General features: G+C 37.0%; 8 protein-coding genes across 10 annotated transcripts in view; 4 read left to right on the plus strand and 4 right to left on the minus strand.

Annotated features, from left to right (window-relative positions):
• The first annotated feature begins 6 nt into the window (after window positions 1-6).
• Window positions 7-1,365, plus strand: LOC100633952 (probable low affinity copper uptake protein 2). The gene is made up of 4 exons (XM_003389769.3): window positions 7-171; window positions 225-291; window positions 550-736; window positions 1,030-1,365. The coding sequence occupies exons 1-4, from the start codon at window positions 76-78 to the stop codon at window positions 1,250-1,252; spliced, it is 573 nt and encodes a 190-aa protein (XP_003389817.1). The 5' UTR covers window positions 7-75; the 3' UTR covers window positions 1,253-1,365.
• An 84-nt stretch (window positions 1,366-1,449) lies between these two features.
• Window positions 1,450-3,072, plus strand: LOC100634704 (putative L-cysteine desulfhydrase 1). The gene is made up of 3 exons (XM_003389775.2): window positions 1,450-2,113; window positions 2,382-2,590; window positions 2,640-3,072. Exons 1-3 carry the CDS (start codon window positions 1,450-1,452, stop codon window positions 2,979-2,981), a joined length of 1,215 nt encoding a protein of 404 aa, XP_003389823.1. The 3' UTR covers window positions 2,982-3,072.
• On the minus strand, window positions 3,027-4,228 carry LOC100634080 (cilia- and flagella-associated protein 20). Its single transcript, XM_003389770.3, has 6 exons — window positions 4,108-4,228; window positions 3,958-4,037; window positions 3,791-3,902; window positions 3,542-3,730; window positions 3,376-3,489; window positions 3,027-3,321 (listed from the first exon to the last, which is right to left on the minus strand). Exons 1-6 carry the CDS (start codon window positions 4,189-4,191, stop codon window positions 3,232-3,234), a joined length of 669 nt encoding a protein of 222 aa, XP_003389818.1. The 5' UTR covers window positions 4,192-4,228; the 3' UTR covers window positions 3,027-3,231.
• Window positions 4,229-4,444: 216 nt separating this feature from the next.
• On the minus strand, window positions 4,445-5,881 carry LOC105314373 (inositol phosphorylceramide glucuronosyltransferase 1-like). Its single transcript, XM_011408510.1, has one exon. The coding sequence runs from the start codon at window positions 5,879-5,881 to the stop codon at window positions 4,445-4,447; it is 1,437 nt and encodes a 478-aa protein (XP_011406812.1).
• Window positions 5,882-6,036: 155 nt separating this feature from the next.
• LOC100634829 (uncharacterized) lies at window positions 6,037-7,736 on the plus strand. Of its 2 annotated transcripts, none has more exons than XM_003389776.3 (7): window positions 6,037-6,139; window positions 6,187-6,261; window positions 6,307-6,494; window positions 6,569-6,893; window positions 6,998-7,114; window positions 7,161-7,530; window positions 7,584-7,736. In XM_003389776.3, the coding sequence occupies exons 1-7, from the start codon at window positions 6,059-6,061 to the stop codon at window positions 7,667-7,669; spliced, it is 1,242 nt and encodes a 413-aa protein (XP_003389824.3). In that variant the 5' UTR covers window positions 6,037-6,058; the 3' UTR covers window positions 7,670-7,736. The 2 variants fall into 2 exon arrangements, with proteins under 2 accessions (XP_003389824.3, XP_019857781.1); XM_020002222.1 differs by having other exon boundaries at window positions 6,053-6,139; window positions 6,178-6,261.
• On the minus strand, window positions 7,665-9,666 carry LOC100634955 (tRNA wybutosine-synthesizing protein 3 homolog). Of its 2 annotated transcripts, none has more exons than XM_020002223.1 (7): window positions 9,472-9,666; window positions 9,354-9,422; window positions 9,195-9,305; window positions 9,076-9,147; window positions 8,965-9,033; window positions 8,018-8,082; window positions 7,665-7,874 (listed from the first exon to the last, which is right to left on the minus strand). In XM_020002223.1, exons 1-7 carry the CDS (start codon window positions 9,652-9,654, stop codon window positions 7,697-7,699), a joined length of 747 nt encoding a protein of 248 aa, XP_019857782.1. In that variant the 5' UTR covers window positions 9,655-9,666; the 3' UTR covers window positions 7,665-7,696. The 2 variants fall into 2 exon arrangements, with proteins under 2 accessions (XP_019857782.1, XP_003389825.1); XM_003389777.2 differs by having other exon boundaries at window positions 9,351-9,422.
• Window positions 9,667-9,752: 86 nt separating this feature from the next.
• On the minus strand, window positions 9,753-10,721 carry LOC100635080 (MORN repeat-containing protein 5-like). The gene is made up of 6 exons (XM_020002231.1): window positions 10,623-10,721; window positions 10,508-10,576; window positions 10,358-10,454; window positions 10,167-10,278; window positions 9,976-10,113; window positions 9,753-9,909 (listed from the first exon to the last, which is right to left on the minus strand). The coding sequence occupies exons 1-6, from the start codon at window positions 10,679-10,681 to the stop codon at window positions 9,821-9,823; spliced, it is 564 nt and encodes a 187-aa protein (XP_019857790.1). The 5' UTR covers window positions 10,682-10,721; the 3' UTR covers window positions 9,753-9,820.
• Window positions 10,722-10,895: 174 nt separating this feature from the next.
• The window catches only part of LOC105314374 (neutrophil cytosol factor 2-like), a gene marked incomplete at its 3' end in the record, with an annotated part of 8,491 nt that continues 5,213 nt past the window's right edge, over window positions 10,896-14,173 (plus strand). Inside the window, exons 1-7 of the mRNA XM_020002230.1 lie at window positions 10,896-11,211; window positions 11,317-11,399; window positions 11,602-11,710; window positions 11,917-12,060; window positions 12,244-12,354; window positions 12,613-12,811; window positions 12,863-13,127. Coding sequence (XP_019857789.1) covers window positions 11,038-11,211; window positions 11,317-11,399; window positions 11,602-11,710; window positions 11,917-12,060; window positions 12,244-12,354; window positions 12,613-12,811; window positions 12,863-13,127 — 1,085 coding nt within the window. The remainder of the gene's footprint in view (window positions 11,212-11,316; window positions 11,400-11,601; window positions 11,711-11,916; window positions 12,061-12,243; window positions 12,355-12,612; window positions 12,812-12,862; window positions 13,128-14,173) is intronic.

Below are 14,173 nucleotides of genomic sequence, written 5' to 3' on the forward strand. Positions count from 1 at the left end.
TTTTCATTTTGTTGTGGCTGCAGTTTCTTTGTTTGTCTCTCTCTCCTTCTCCTCCGCGCTAGGCCTAGTCTAAATATGATGATGAACCACACTGGTGGTGGCAGCTGCGATCTGTCTATGGACGGGATGTCAGATATGGACGGCGGGAGCATGATGGGAGGAATGGGAAAGGTGATCATAGTATACATAATATTCTAGTTTTATTTTTCTACACTTTATTGTAGATGTATTTCCATTTTGATGCCTGCCAACGCCTTCTCTTTAGTTCTTGGAAGATAACAAATTCAAGAGGTACACAATTCATTGTATCATAATGAAAATGGCTTGTTTGTTGGCTCAAGCTTGCCTTGTGTCTTTAGATAGTCATTTAAAATAACTTTCTGTGGATGTCCGCTACTTGTCTATTTAGCTTGTGTACATTTATGTAGTTTATAAAGAGTAATGGTTGACTCTGAGATCATAATAAATATGGAGTACTCTATAGGCCCTTGGCCAATCTGATAACCAGTCACTACACATATTCATTTATATTCTTTCTCTTTCAATTAGAGCTGATAGGTGCTATGGTAGCAGTCATTTTAATGGCTATTCTCTACGAGGGGCTTAAGAGCCTTAGGGAGTGGCTCATTTATTACGATCTAAAAAGATCCAAAAAGAACAAGAAGAGATCAGATTCAACTAATAATGAGAAAGACGACAAGATGGAGCTGTTGGATCCAGAAAAGAAATCAAACAGGTATGCCTGGAAATAAATAAATAAAATAGTACATTAATATACATTAGTATGACCACCAGTATACAATCCACCATTTTGCTTTATTTAATGACACGTGGCTACTAAATCGCCAATCCTATAATTTTTTTACAATAATTCTCGCCAATATTAGCAGCTGTGTGGTAGTTTGTACTCTGTGGCATGTGACAGTGACATATAACATGTGACAGTGTCTGATAGTTTTGGACATTGTTTATATAAACAATACTTATAATATGATTATAACGAGTGGTTTCCTTCTCTTCTCTTTGTAGGGTAAAGTCCTTCTCCATTAGTCTAAGCATGCACATCATACAGTCCCTGCTTCATGTGGTTCAAGTTGGGTATGGCTACATTCTAATGTTCATTGCTATGACTTTTAATGGATGGCTATTCCTCTCCGTTTGCTTTGGTGCCGGGATTGGGTATTTCATTTTTGGAAAGACCAAGCACATATTTGGAGTCAATAATAGAGACCAGAATGAACACTGTCATTGAAATACATGTATTATGAGTATTATTATTATTATTATCATTATTATTATTATTATTGTGCTAGAGCTATTATGCTTCTGTAAAAAAGATTCAATTGTTTTTAAGGACATTAAAAATTGCTTTTATAATTTATTCTCCTGCCTGTGGTCTAAAGGAAAACTATGAATCTAAGGATTTAGATTTATTTAATTAGATTTAAAATGGCTGAAACTGGGGGTTTGTTTGGAGCAGAGATTAGAGATGAATTCCAGCTAAGCAAGGAGCTAGTTCATCTCAATCATGGCTCCTTTGGTTCTGTCCCACGCTCTGTGTATGAAGCAAGACTGGAGCGGATGAAAGAGCTCGAGATCTGCCCGGATGATTGGTTTAGATACAACTTTGTGCCACTCGTTAAAAAAGGATCCGAAACAGTCTCGAAGCTAATTGGTTCCTCTTCATCAGAAAATGTAGTATTTGTAGAAAATGCTACTGGTGGCGTTACAGCTGCGCTACGGAGCTTAGGCTTAAAAATGCAACCCAAAGCCGGCCTCTTGGTAACGGGTCTTTCTTACGAAGCAATAAGACACACGGCACACAAAGTCTGCGAAATTGAAGGTCACTTTGTTCTTCACACCATCAACCTTGATCCACCGTACAAAGACAAGTTTGAAGTAGTCCAGAGATATCGGGACTATCTCTCGTCTCATTCCGACATCCATGTTGCTATCGTGGATCACATTACTAGCCCCAGTACTCTGTTGCTCCCAGTGAAAGAGATAGTATCTGTATGTCATGAGTTCGGTGTTGCTGTAATCATTGATGGAGCTCACGCCCCAGGACAAGTGGAGATCAATGTGGAGGACATTAATGCAGAGTTTTACACAGGTAAACCCTGCTCTTTCTTTCTCCACTTTATGTAGTTAACTATGTTTTTGAATTAAAAGTAATTTCAGGGACTTGTCCCTTTCAAAAATTGTATAGAAGCTTAACCGACTATTACGACGCACCTACCCTCAATGAAATCTTTGTGCCCTTTTATAGTTGACAAAAGCAACAATGCTATCGTGGGTTGCCCTAAACTTTGAGCTATGAATATAGTTAGGTTCATGTTTTTGTGTAGTAATGTAAACAGTTCTTTTGTCTTTCTCATTAGGTAATCTACACAAGTGGTTCTTTTGTCCCAGAGGTTGTGCTTTTCTTCATGTAAGATCAGATCAAAAGGACATCATTAGACCAGTCATAGCCTCCAGCTTCTATCATAAAGGTTTCCCCGAAGAGTTTCTAACCCAAGGAACAAGAGATAACACTCCTTTCACTGTCGTACCTCAAGCAATGAGCTTTTATGAACGCTTGGGTGGAATTGTAAGATACTTTTGAGTTATTATAAAAAGTATTTTTTTGTAACCTTTAGGCTGGTATCCATGCTTACTGTGTTCCTCTCTTGAAATGGGCTGCAGACATGATGTCCGAACGTCTCGGAGAACCTCTCATTGCCGCCCCTAGTGACATGGTACCTCCTTATATGCGTGTTGTAAGATTTCCTGAGATCTTACAAGGAGACAGGACGAAAGCTCACGGGATCAAAGCTCAAACTATCCTCAGATACCAGTACAATACCACAGCCTGTATTGATGTCATTACTGGTGAGCTGTGGCTTAGACTCTCCTGTGCTGTATACAACAAAAGAGAGGATTATGAAAGATTAGCGGAAGCACTGCTGGATCTGAAGAACCATCCAGAGAAACTGGATTAGTTAATAAACTAGAACTTTTAATAACTGTGTATACTTTTTGAAGGATTGTACTTAAAAGATCATTTGAAAGAATGTTAGATTGACAAAACTACTTTTACAGGTTTTAATTTTTTATTAATTTAAAGTTAATTATGATCTTACGGTGCATTAAATAGTTATTCTTTCTACGTTTGTATCTATTTTAAGTTGATGTCAATTATTTTTTACATATCAGAAGAAAGTGAAGAGAGAGAATGTGTCAAGACACCTCTTATTGTGGGGCTGCGGTAATAGGAGCCACTGCTCCTGCTCCACCTGGCGGTTGCTGCTGCTGCTGCTGTTGAGTTTGGCCTTGCTGTGCCTTGAATAAAGAAAGAGAATAAATCTTGAAGAAAAAGAACAAAATATGACTAACTTTAGGTGTAGATTTCTGAACTGGTAGGTACAACTTAAACTCGGATGGAAGCTCATCTTCTGAATAAAGACGGTCGGAGAAATAGACACGCCTGATACGGCAGTTAGCATGAATCTAATGAAAAAGGAACCGATTGAAATACTCTTTTGTGATTAGCGCTACTCACGGCAATCTTAAGCGTCTCAATGTAATTGGTCCCGTAAGCTCTACGTGTGAAATCTGCTAAGTTGAATTGGATCTGGTTCCAACCATCGTCTAGTCTCATCGGCATTGTGCATATAAATGGCTTCACTCTTGTCGTTGATTGATAGTTTGAGGCTCTGAAACGTCTACGGACATTCTTATCATCAAGAACCTTGGGGGAGAGATTAATAGGGTGGGGACAGAATCAAAATGGCGTCTAATGTAAATGTACCTGGACCTCAAATGAAAAGTATTTTTTCATGTTTTTAATGATCATAACAAGGAATGGTAGCTTGATACCGAGGGTTTTCTGTGGGTCTGCCGGACAAGTTATGTAAGTAGTACTAATAAAAATGATAATAATAATTAATAATAATAATGGTATTTCTTCATACGAACCTAACATTAGTCCCACATATCTCTAAGACTAGTGACTGTATGTCGTTGTCTGTGATCCTCTTAATGTGTCCATTACGTACCTACTCAGAAAGAGAGAGGGAGAGAAAGAGGAACATGTCTTTTTTAAGTCATCATTTTTGTGCTCTTTACTTTCTTGTCCCAGATCTGGAGAGGTTTGCTCCCAATGCTGTAGAGGACAGAGAGAAATCCAGACTGGAACGTGTTCTTAAACATCTCCTCTCTCCCTCTCAAGGAGTTGTTTGGTTGCTATGGAAATGATTAGCACTCTGATTTTGTTTTGAATTTTTTAATTCAAAGAGAGCCACGCCCTTTTTTCTCATGAATATTGATTGACTAATTAAACTAGTTACCCGGGCTTGTGAAATACGCATGCGCAAAGCAAAGAATGCAATACATGTAATTAGTTTAATGGGAAAATTTTTTATTCAGCTTGATATAAATTTTATACATGTATGATTTCCAGTTACTAAATAATTGTATTCCTTGATAAATTGTGGTTCCATATTCTTATGATCCTCTTACCAACGAAATGAAAGTAGACAACCATACAGAAAACCATCAGAAAAAACGTAGGGGCTCGGCGAAGAAAAGGAGAGACAAGGTAAGTAATCCACAAGACCAGCAAGTGGAGAAGAACAAACGTCACAAAATGAAGCAGTGTCTCTAGACTTGCTCTCGAATGCAGACCACGAGAATGAAAAGAAATCGACATGTAAGAAATATAGCAAGCCGGTATATAGAAAAGGCACAGAAACATAATTGTCCACATCCCAAAAACGACGTAAGCCTCTCCAGGCCACATGAGGGTCGGGACCTGACAGAAAGCTAGATAATATGAAAGTGCAAGGACAGCAGTGGGGGTTATAAGCATGAACCAGTTGTCTTGTTCGGGTGAGACAAAAATGACAAACCTCTTGCAGTAAGGAGTCAGCGAAGGTAAACCAGGAAGGAATCGAATGGCAATCAATAACAAAGCCACAACTATAACTGGGATCCAATGATGGGGTTCCCACATTGAGGGATCGTTGAATCTACTTGGTAACCTTTGCCTGAATCCGTACCAAACCCAGTTAGCGTCACATATAGGGTAGGTCCACCATGAGTGGGGCTTAAGAGGACCGGCTGTGTAATGAAGTATGAATCTTTCTTCATCGGGAACAGCCCATTTACCGTACCACAGGTACAGAGCAAGATCAGAGTTATAACCTTCAGATAATCTCAGAGGTTCTTCATGATACTTAAGGTCATTTCGATCAAAGAGCCTAGCCCCTTTAAGGTTGTAGACAGTGTTGTAATACTCGTTAAGCATGTTCTGGTCTCCCCAAATGTTCCGCCCGCTGGGTAACGCCACGTTTGATTTCTCATCTGTATCCGGAAGCTCGAAATAATGAGAACTGAACGACATGATTCTCTTTAACTCGTCAAGCGATGGCTTAACGACCATTATTCCGGCGTTGAACAGATCAGAGTGACGAAACGTGACACAGAAGTTTCCGCATCGAGTCAAATGGTCGATGTTTTGAACCAAAACAGCGTCAGCATCCACCCAAAGTATCCGATTATACTCCGTCAGCGTCCACATTTGCATCTTGTGGATGCTGCCATCAAATTTGGCCTTTCCAGGATCAAAACGATCAATCATCTTTATCTTCCAGCCATCTTTCTTTAAGACTGCTATGGTTTCTTGCGGCACGTCTCTAGTACACATCACGACGTACTCGAGGGTGGTTTTAGATTCTCTTATAGACTGGCCTAGAACACGTACCCCAAGCTCAAAGCCAGTCCCATAGAGTATGGTCACCAGAGCTCCCCGGGGCTGCTCTTCATTCTTTATGTACTCTACTCCCTCGGAGAAATAAAAGGTGAGAAGGAGAATGATCAGGGGCGCTCTTAAAATCGCCATGTTGCAGAGATATAGCCTCCTTTGTCTTTGTCTTCTTTTAGCAACAACTCATAACAAGGGCCATTGCCTCGGCCATTGCTGTGCTGTAAAGATCAAAGAACTGTAATAAGTGGTCGTGGCTTCAAGATTAATATCAGTTTTAATTTTATTATTACCAAGAGTAAATTAAACAAAAGAATGTTAACAATAACGTGTGAAGAGGCAGTCAGTGCTTCCATAAAAGGCTCGAAAGCTCAGGTCTTGCTGATAGGATGCAAGGTAGATAAACACTTCTTCGAAAATGAAAACATTGTCAGTTATTGTAGATCTCAGACTCACAGTATCATGTGCTGTCAGTGACAAGTGATGGTGGTAATAATATCACTGAAAAAGCTAAACAGGTTTGTAATGTGGGAATTTTAAATTTACTAACCCCTGCCGATTAGATTTCGAGTACCCTCCCAGGGGGCATATATGTCCTCGGCGTTGCCATGGATACAAATCCGAAGCAACTCAAGACCCAGTTGAATTTAGTAAGAGGTTTATTAGCTTCAATTAAGAAGAAAAGCAGAGGAGGAGGAGGAGGAGGGAGGGATCAATCGCTATTGATATATTATTCACAGGAGTCAAAAAAGTAAATCAAACCGGAAAAATCACCAATATTATATAAGACTTAATTTTTGCATTTTTCTATTTTTTAAACTGAAGGCTACGTTGTTTGTCAGTAGACATTGATGACCCTCAGTCAGTTTTACAACTACCAGGCTCTGAAGTAAAGGCAACACAAAAAGAACTGCTTGTAGGACATGCCTATCTCTCCTTTGCAACTGAACAAGTTATTGAAATAAAAGGAAGAGATGCTAATGCTACTGGAATAAGTGGAGTATTGAATGATACTCTTGATCAGTGTGTTAGTAGTCTTAGAGATGCAGTAGCTATCAGTGATGGAGGGAGTATACCTAAGAATGATGAATGTGTCTCAGAATATGTTCGTGGTAACTGTATTGAAGTCAAATTCAATTGGAAAAATAACGTAAGATGAATTTGAAACTATATCTACTTATCCCTAAATAAAAACATACTGATAAACTATATGTGTTAGTATTTTCACTTTGCTCCTTTTTCTCTTCTCATTAGGCCAGTGATGTAGATTCACCTTTTGTCATTAGTGATGGGCTCAATGTAAAAGTAGAAGATGGTCTCCATTGCAAGGCTTATGTCCACGCTCAAGCAAAATGGCAACAACTAGTTGAAGTAGAAAAGCTCAAAAATTAACAATTATTATTATTATTATTTGTAGCTGTTGAAAGAAGATGCCATTAAAACTCTCACCATTCGCAAAGAAGCTATCCTTACTGAGCTGGTTGGGGATGGAGAGGAAGAAAGTGAAGAAGGAGAGAAAAGAAAAAGTTGGAAAACGTTCAAGTTAATGTTTCCAAGGAGGATCTGGTTCAAGGATGAAAGCAAGAAATACGAGTTATGCGAGATCGTCTTTCCCGAGGAAAACGAGGAAGAGGCAAAAGAAAATTTAAAAGAAATCTGGGGAGAAGGAATAATCTTGACATTGTCACATGGTGACGATAAAAATAGGAATGGAGAAGAATTTAAACCAATTTCAACCACAACGAAATCACAAAGTGACATTGCTATGAAGCCTGATCAAAAAAGAGGTAAGAAATTATGAAAAAAGGCAAAATATTACTCTCCCTTCCCCCCTCAATAGATAGCAAGCCTTCAAATTTAACCTATTACCTGCTAGCTATCCTTGTACTGTTATTGGCAATAGCAGTTATAATATTGCTACTTTAATTGTTAATAGTATTATCATTGTAAATATTAATGAAATAATTGATCAATGCTTTCCAGATAATCATGATTACTAGTATCATCATCAACTCTCTCTTTCTTTTTCTCTTGAACTTTTAAAAGCGAGTGAGAGTTATTGAGGCAGTTAGGTTTGATTGGAGGAGGAGGTTCTGTTGGTATGCAGACTTCCCTAACAAGTTTATAAAACCTGTTTAAAAATAATTAAATGATAATTAAAATACCAGTATATAAACATAATTACTAAGAAATTCATTATAGATGACATCATTGTATTAAATAAAATAATATAATGATACTGATAGATGCACATGTACATGTACACACTGTAACCTTTCTATCCTTTGAAAATTGTCTTCTAACTTTTCATTTGAGATTTTAACCAGATGACATAGATACTGTAAAATAATAATACACTTTGAGTTCATTCTGACAAAAATTTCATAGACAAAATATCATCATCATCATGTACAGTGTACTAGTACATTGGAGGGGCTTTTGTTCAATTTTGGAGCAACTTTAAAAATTCGTAAAAAATCCAATTTTGATCGGAATCAGCTCAAACTTCATACGCAACATAAGTACATGTATATGTATCAGAAAACGTTATAAAAATGGAGAATTCTTACCTTTTCATTTTTGGTGAAATTTCATCCAAGACCATGTACTTATAGTACAGGGACTTTTGTCTGATTTTGGAGCAACTTTAAAAATTCGTAAAAAATTGAATTTTGATCGGAATCAGCTCAAACTTTCTACGCAACATAAGTACATGTATATGCATCAGAAAACGTTATAAAAATGGAGAATTCTCACTTTTCATTTTTGGTGAAATTTGGCTCGAGACCATGTACTATAGTACAGGGACTTTTGCACAATTTTTGAGCAACTTTAAAAATTCGTAAAAATTCTAATTTTGATCGAAATCAGCTCAAACTTTCTACGCAACATAAGTACATGTATATGCATCAGAAAACGTTATAAAAATGGAGAATTCTCACCTTTTCATTTTTGGTGAAATTTGGCCCGAGACCATGTACTATAGTACAGGGACTTTTGTCCGATTTTAGAACAACTTTAAAAATTTGTAAAAAATCCAATTTTGATCGGAATCAGCTCAAACTTTCTACACAACATAAGTACATGTATATGCATCAGATAACATCATAAAAATGAAGAATTCTCACCTTTTCATTTTTGGTGAAATTTAGCCAAAGTCCCTGTACTATTATAGTACAGGGACTTTGGCCTAATTTAGAATTACATATATATTCACATACTTGTTCAGTCACAATTAGTTTTCCGTCAAATGCTACAGGAGATTGTAAAGTTTGAGTGCTACGCACTGACTAGAAACAAAAAATAAACTAGTACCATAATAATTATAGTACCAGTATCATCTTATTCTTCTTACTAACTGAAATACCGGAATTTTTAAACCCACTTGATACAGCTATCCTCAACTATAAATAAATTATTATTAATACGGTTTTATTAATTAATGACTGACTATTGCCTGTGCATGTTCTAAGGTCCTACATGAGACGTGAAGTACAAACGGTTCAAATTTATAATAAGTATAACAAGAGATTGGTATATCTCTGTCTTTCAATATGCTTAACTAAAAAGATTAAAATCAATTCATTTTGTTTAAAAGTTTACTTACTACATTGTCAATGCTGACGGTCTCATGAGATGTTAATAACCACAACGTACCCTCCTTGCCTGTCTGTGTATTCTAAATAATAATTATTAAAAATAATCAAATTAATTAATAAAATATAAACCTCAGAAAATACAATAATCCTTCCAGAGCAGGAACTGGTGGTGTAGTAGTCCTCTTGTTTGTTAATGTATTTCACTAATTCAATAACTGGAGCATCGATACTTCCCTTTCTACTGGCATCTTCCTTGTCTTCCAAAACTCTTTTCTTTTCTGAATCAAAATTATTGAATGTAGGAGTGGCCATTGATAGACACGTGGCAGCACGTGGTTAATTATTATGCGTGGGATTAACGCATGGGTGTGGCTTGTTATTAATGAGCCACGCCCGTTTGTGACAATTCATTTTTGCAGAAATGAAAGGTTTATTTGCAACAAAAACTGTACATTATTGAACAAAAATATTACATCATTTATTGATAAAGACCATTAGGTCCTAGCTGGTCATTCGGCTTCACTCCTTTTCTGCATGTGGACACTATCCATTCATGTTCATTAAGATCTACCAAAACAATCAAAAATAATAATAAATTAATAATCACAGGAGTTGCTAAGTGTTTTATTGCACCTGCATGTCTAAGGAATTCTTCAGTTCCGTATTTGTGTATGACGTGATTCTCAGGATTGTACATTCCATCTCCAGTATCAAACCAACCTAGTGGTATTGTTCTATCTATTGAATCGTCATCTCTTTTCTGTGTACGCCCTGTTAAAAAAAAAGGAATCAAAATATTGTTTCTATTTCTTTTTTGTGTTTGCCTGCAGGTTTTAGTCCGTTGCATATCTCTGTGTAGAATCTTCTGTCTTTCTCTTGGCAGTAATTCCAAGCTATTTCGTCATGCTTTAAACCATCTTTAAACGTATACACTCCCTTTTATAAAGAAAGAAGAAGAAACATTAGTAAAAGGATTATTCTTCTTGAATAGCATCTTTGATTTTGTCAAACTTACTCCATTCCCTGATTGTGGTGTCACTGCTTCACCATTGACCCAATCTGCTGTGAATGTTCCTCCATTAGGAAATATCAGCTTTCCCTTTCCGTGAAACCTAGACAATGACAAAGATTCTCAACTCTACAACCTCTTCTATGCTCAACTTACATTCCATCTTTAAAGTGTCCCTTGTAGACAGTCCCAGTGCTAAAAATATACTCACCAAAACCTGTCATTCTATTATTTATACTATTATCTTTCCATCTTTGCTATTATCCATTACCTTCCCAGTTTAGTCTCGCCAATATACTTGCTTCCAGTGGTGTATACCTGCTCCGCCATGTTGTTGTCTCGTTGCTATGCAACTAATCTCATTACGTCATTATTAGTAATGGACAAAATGGCAGACTTTTATCTATGGTTCATAGTACATGTTTACGTGTTTAGTTTCCTTTTTAGACATACAGAAGACTAAGAAAGCATTCTTTGTTATCATAAAAGTATCACAGCCTATTTTACTGGCGCCCATATTTAGAGTAGCCACAATAAGGCTTTGCTTGGGTGTGGTTACTCCGCCCACGACATCACAGCTCATAAAATGCAAGGCCCAAGGAAGTAACCTCAGTCATTCCCGTCCATATCTCTCCAAATCAAAACAATATTTGCAGCAAAGGATTTAGCAAAGCTCCCTCTACGCCATGTCTCTCAAAGAAATGATAGAGTTTTGGAAGAAGGGGGTTGACGAGGCTCAGCAGGGCCGACATTCAGAGGCGATAAAATCCTTCCTAGACATGCCAGAGCCGGGGGCTAGGATCTACTTTAACATTGCAAACATGTACGTGTGTCTGGGGAACATTGAAGAAGCAGAAAAGGTGAGAAAAACAGGGAATTATTTTATTGTAAAAATTAATTTAATTTGGGAGTTGTATTGTTGTTATTGTTTATATATTTAATGTCTGCTTTTGTTTTTCCTGTAGAGTTTAAATGTTTGTGTCAAGAAAGACCCCAATCTTGCTATTGGTTATTTCCAAAGAGGATGTCTTCACATTGTGAACAAAAAGTAAGAGAAGATCTGAAGATGATAATGAGAGAGGAGGCGGCAGTGAGAGTGAGAGTCTGTATATGTACGTGTTCCTGCATGTAATCCATTGTTTGATGTTTTCAAAACAAAGCCTTAAATGTGTACTGTTATCTACTTATCTCACTCATTTCTCCTCTCTCTCCCTCTCTTCCCACCTCCCCCTCTCTCTCTCTTTCCCCAGGTATAGAGAGGCCATTTGTGATTTTGATTTAGCAATAAAGAACTTAAGAGGAAACCTACTGATAGACTACAAGCAGCTGGGACTCATTTATAAACTATACACTGCAGAAGTGAGCTCTAATTATGTATAACAAAGCAATACAAAAAATACGTGTGCAGTAAATGTACAGGATGTATATATTATTAGTTAATTGTCAGTAATTTAATTGTTTTGATTGATACTTCCACCTATTTAACATTGTTTCCAAATGAATTTACCTTCATTTTCAGTCTTGTTTGTTTTCATGTACATGTATTTATTTTTATTCTTCTTTAGGTGTTGTATAACAAAGCTTACTGTCTGTGGCAGATCAATGAGAGGTCAGAGTCTAAGCGTCTCTTGAATGAAGCACTCGCAAGTGCAGCTGAATGTTCTGAGTCTCGCCACAGAGTCGTATCAACTGCTTTGGATCAGATCAAAGTAAAAACAACAACAACAACAACAACAATAATAATAATAATAATAATAATAATATTTTTATAAGTACCTGATACATGTAATATGAGGATGTACGTGTACAATGATAGCAAATTGTTTATTTTGCCTGTGGCATCAATTAGAATAGCCATGACATGTTAATTAAAAGTGTTTATCATTTCATAGAGAGGTGAAGATTTCTTGCCTTATCGCCTTCCAAAGACGGCCCAGGTATTTGTGCCTCCGAGATCAAAGACAGACGTTGTGAATAATATTGACTTCCTTGGAAAGGCAAAGGTAAAGAAGAGACTGTAGACTAATTGTAACCTTTGAATTTATAATTATCATACATGTGTACACGTAATATGATATTTTTAACATTTTAAGCATTTTAGCCTTTTTGGACTGTTAGCTAATGTGTCCCTTTCATCCAAAGCATATTGTTATTATATATGTACGGTCAATTGTACCCTTTTATTGTGTAATGAAAGCATTGCACTATATTACTACTACTATCATCATTTGTAACTTCTCTCTCTCTCTCCCTCTTATCAGGTTGTGTCATCAGTTGTTGATCAAGATGACTTCACTGGTTTCGTAGGAGCACAGAAGAACAAGGAGTCAAGATCCCCTAGCCCAGCCGTCAGAAAAGACCTTCCTCCTCATTCTTCAATCACGAGGAGCAAATCCAGTGAGCCACCACCAAAACCAAACCCACCAACCACAAGGAAATACAGCCCGCCTTCTGCTAAAGGTACTACATTTATATTTTTATAACAAGCATTTATTTAATTTTTATTTTTAGATGCAAAGATGCGGCCACCTAAGCCCAGTATGGCCCCGCCCTCTTTCCGACACCCAAGTCGTTCTCCAAATCTTTCTCCAAGTTCCGAACACTCACCAACCAATTCTCGTTCCCCCTCCCCCTATGGTGCTAGTGCCATGACTATTAAAGTCCATTACACGACTACTAGAGCTATTCGTGTGGCTAGTAGCATTAGTTATCAGAAACTGGTTCATCTTATATGCAGGAAGTTCGATAAATCTGATAACAGTATCACGTTATGGTAAGAGAATAGCAACAATAACGACAAATAGTTTAAGTATTGAATCACATAAACATGTGTGTTTAACCAGTTTGACTAGTTTTCTTATCTTGTTTGACCAGTTTTCTATAAGTTTAAATTGCCCTTTGGGCCATTTATTGCAATGGTTCAATATCTTGACTTAAACTATGTTTACACTAGCTTCTTTAACTGAGCCAGCCCTGTTTAAAGTAGGCCAGCACAGTTTCATTTGATAGTGTAAACAGTAACCAAACTGAGCTAAAGTGAGCTGGGCCAAACCAGGCCAGCATGGTTAGTACAACAGGGCCAGCTCAGCCTGGTTTAGCACGGTTTGGCCCACTTCTGTAGTGTAAACGTAATATTAGTATCCTCTGATTACTGTAATATTTTGTCTCTCACTCTGATATTAGATGCATTTAAATGTACTTGTACATACATGTATGTCAATGGGGTCAATGGGTTAATACTGTGTTGTCTCTAAAGTTAAAAGCAGCATGTAATTACAAGTATCTTGTGTTAATTTTAGTCAGATGCTTCAGTAAATGCAATACGTTTTATTAATTAGATTTTATAGTAAATATATTGCTTTGTGGTTTGGACTCCATCTCTTGTGGTAAAGTGATAAAATGAGAGGAGAGAGGAAAGGGAAGAGATAAGATAGAGCAGCAGAGAGTGAGTATAGTAGCCATTTTACCTGAGCAGAGAGAGAGAGAGAGAATAAAGAATGAAGATCATACATGTAGATCCACCATTACTTAGCAAACAGGAATTTACTATTTACAATGTTTAATAAAGATGATAATAGAAGTGAAATTTTAAGACCCAATGAAAAATGAACAAATACTACTCCAGAATATCAGTGAGCATTCTACCAGGTTGAATGAAAAGGCTATAGCCAGTGATTATAAGTAGAATAGTATAGCCAGTCTTATACAGTAATAGACCAGAAGAAAGTTACTATCATTTGTACATGTGTAGGTTTAAATGCAGTGATACAGGTGATCGTATACAGCTAACAGATGAGAAGACACTAGTATCAGCTTGTAAAG

Source organism: Amphimedon queenslandica, unplaced genomic scaffold, assembly GCF_000090795.2.
Source record: "Amphimedon queenslandica unplaced genomic scaffold, v1.1 AMPQUscaffold_12958, whole genome shotgun sequence".
NCBI classification, from domain to species: domain Eukaryota; kingdom Metazoa; phylum Porifera; class Demospongiae; order Haplosclerida; family Niphatidae; genus Amphimedon; species Amphimedon queenslandica.

Excerpts from the sequence above, each read along its gene's own strand:
- LOC105314373 (XM_011408510.1), bottom strand. The coding sequence starts at position 5,881 with ATGGCGATTTTAAGAGCGCCCCTGATCATTCTCCTTCTCACCTTTTAT.
- LOC100634704 (XM_003389775.2), top strand. The coding sequence starts at position 1,450 with ATGGCTGAAACTGGGGGTTTGTTTGGAGCAGAGATTAGAGATGAATTC. Across the intron at positions 2,114-2,381 it reads TAATGCAGAGTTTTACACAG|GTAATCTACACAAGTGGTTC; the intron begins GTAAACCCTGCT and ends CTTTCTCATTAG. Across the intron at positions 2,591-2,639 it reads ATGAACGCTTGGGTGGAATT|GCTGGTATCCATGCTTACTG; the intron begins GTAAGATACTTT and ends TGTAACCTTTAG.
- LOC100634955 (XM_003389777.2), bottom strand. The coding sequence starts at position 9,654 with ATGGCCACTCCTACATTCAATAATTTTGATTCAGAAAAGAAAAGAGTT. Across the intron at positions 9,423-9,471 it reads GGATTATTGTATTTTCTGAG|AATACACAGACAGGCAAGGA; the intron begins GTTTATATTTTA and ends ATTATTATTTAG. Across the intron at positions 9,306-9,350 it reads CCGTCAGCATTGACAATGTA|TTAAGCATATTGAAAGACAG; the intron begins GTAAGTAAACTT and ends TAATCTTTTTAG.
- LOC100635080 (XM_020002231.1), bottom strand. The coding sequence starts at position 10,681 with ATGGCGGAGCAGGTATACACCACTGGAAGCAAGTATATTGGCGAGACT. Across the intron at positions 10,455-10,507 it reads GGACACTTTAAAGATGGAAT|GTTTCACGGAAAGGGAAAGC; the intron begins GTAAGTTGAGCA and ends GTCATTGTCTAG. Across the intron at positions 10,279-10,357 it reads CACCACAATCAGGGAATGGA|GGAGTGTATACGTTTAAAGA; the intron begins GTAAGTTTGACA and ends TCTTTATAAAAG.
- LOC100634080 (XM_003389770.3), bottom strand. The coding sequence starts at position 4,191 with ATGTTTAAGAACACGTTCCAGTCTGGATTTCTCTCTGTCCTCTACAGC. Across the intron at positions 4,038-4,107 it reads TCCAGATCTGGGACAAGAAA|GTACGTAATGGACACATTAA; the intron begins GTAAAGAGCACA and ends CTTTCTGAGTAG. Across the intron at positions 3,903-3,957 it reads ATATGTGGGACTAATGTTAG|TACTACTTACATAACTTGTC; the intron begins GTTCGTATGAAG and ends CATTTTTATTAG.
- LOC100634829 (XM_003389776.3), top strand. The coding sequence starts at position 6,059 with ATGTTAACAATAACGTGTGAAGAGGCAGTCAGTGCTTCCATAAAAGGC. Across the intron at positions 6,140-6,186 it reads TCTTGCTGATAGGATGCAAG|ATCTCAGACTCACAGTATCA; the intron begins GTAGATAAACAC and ends CAGTTATTGTAG. Across the intron at positions 6,894-6,997 it reads AATTCAATTGGAAAAATAAC|GCCAGTGATGTAGATTCACC; the intron begins GTAAGATGAATT and ends TCTTCTCATTAG.
- LOC100633952 (XM_003389769.3), top strand. The coding sequence starts at position 76 with ATGATGATGAACCACACTGGTGGTGGCAGCTGCGATCTGTCTATGGAC. Across the intron at positions 172-224 it reads TGATGGGAGGAATGGGAAAG|ATGTATTTCCATTTTGATGC; the intron begins GTGATCATAGTA and ends ACTTTATTGTAG. Across the intron at positions 292-549 it reads GAAGATAACAAATTCAAGAG|AGCTGATAGGTGCTATGGTA; the intron begins GTACACAATTCA and ends TCTTTCAATTAG.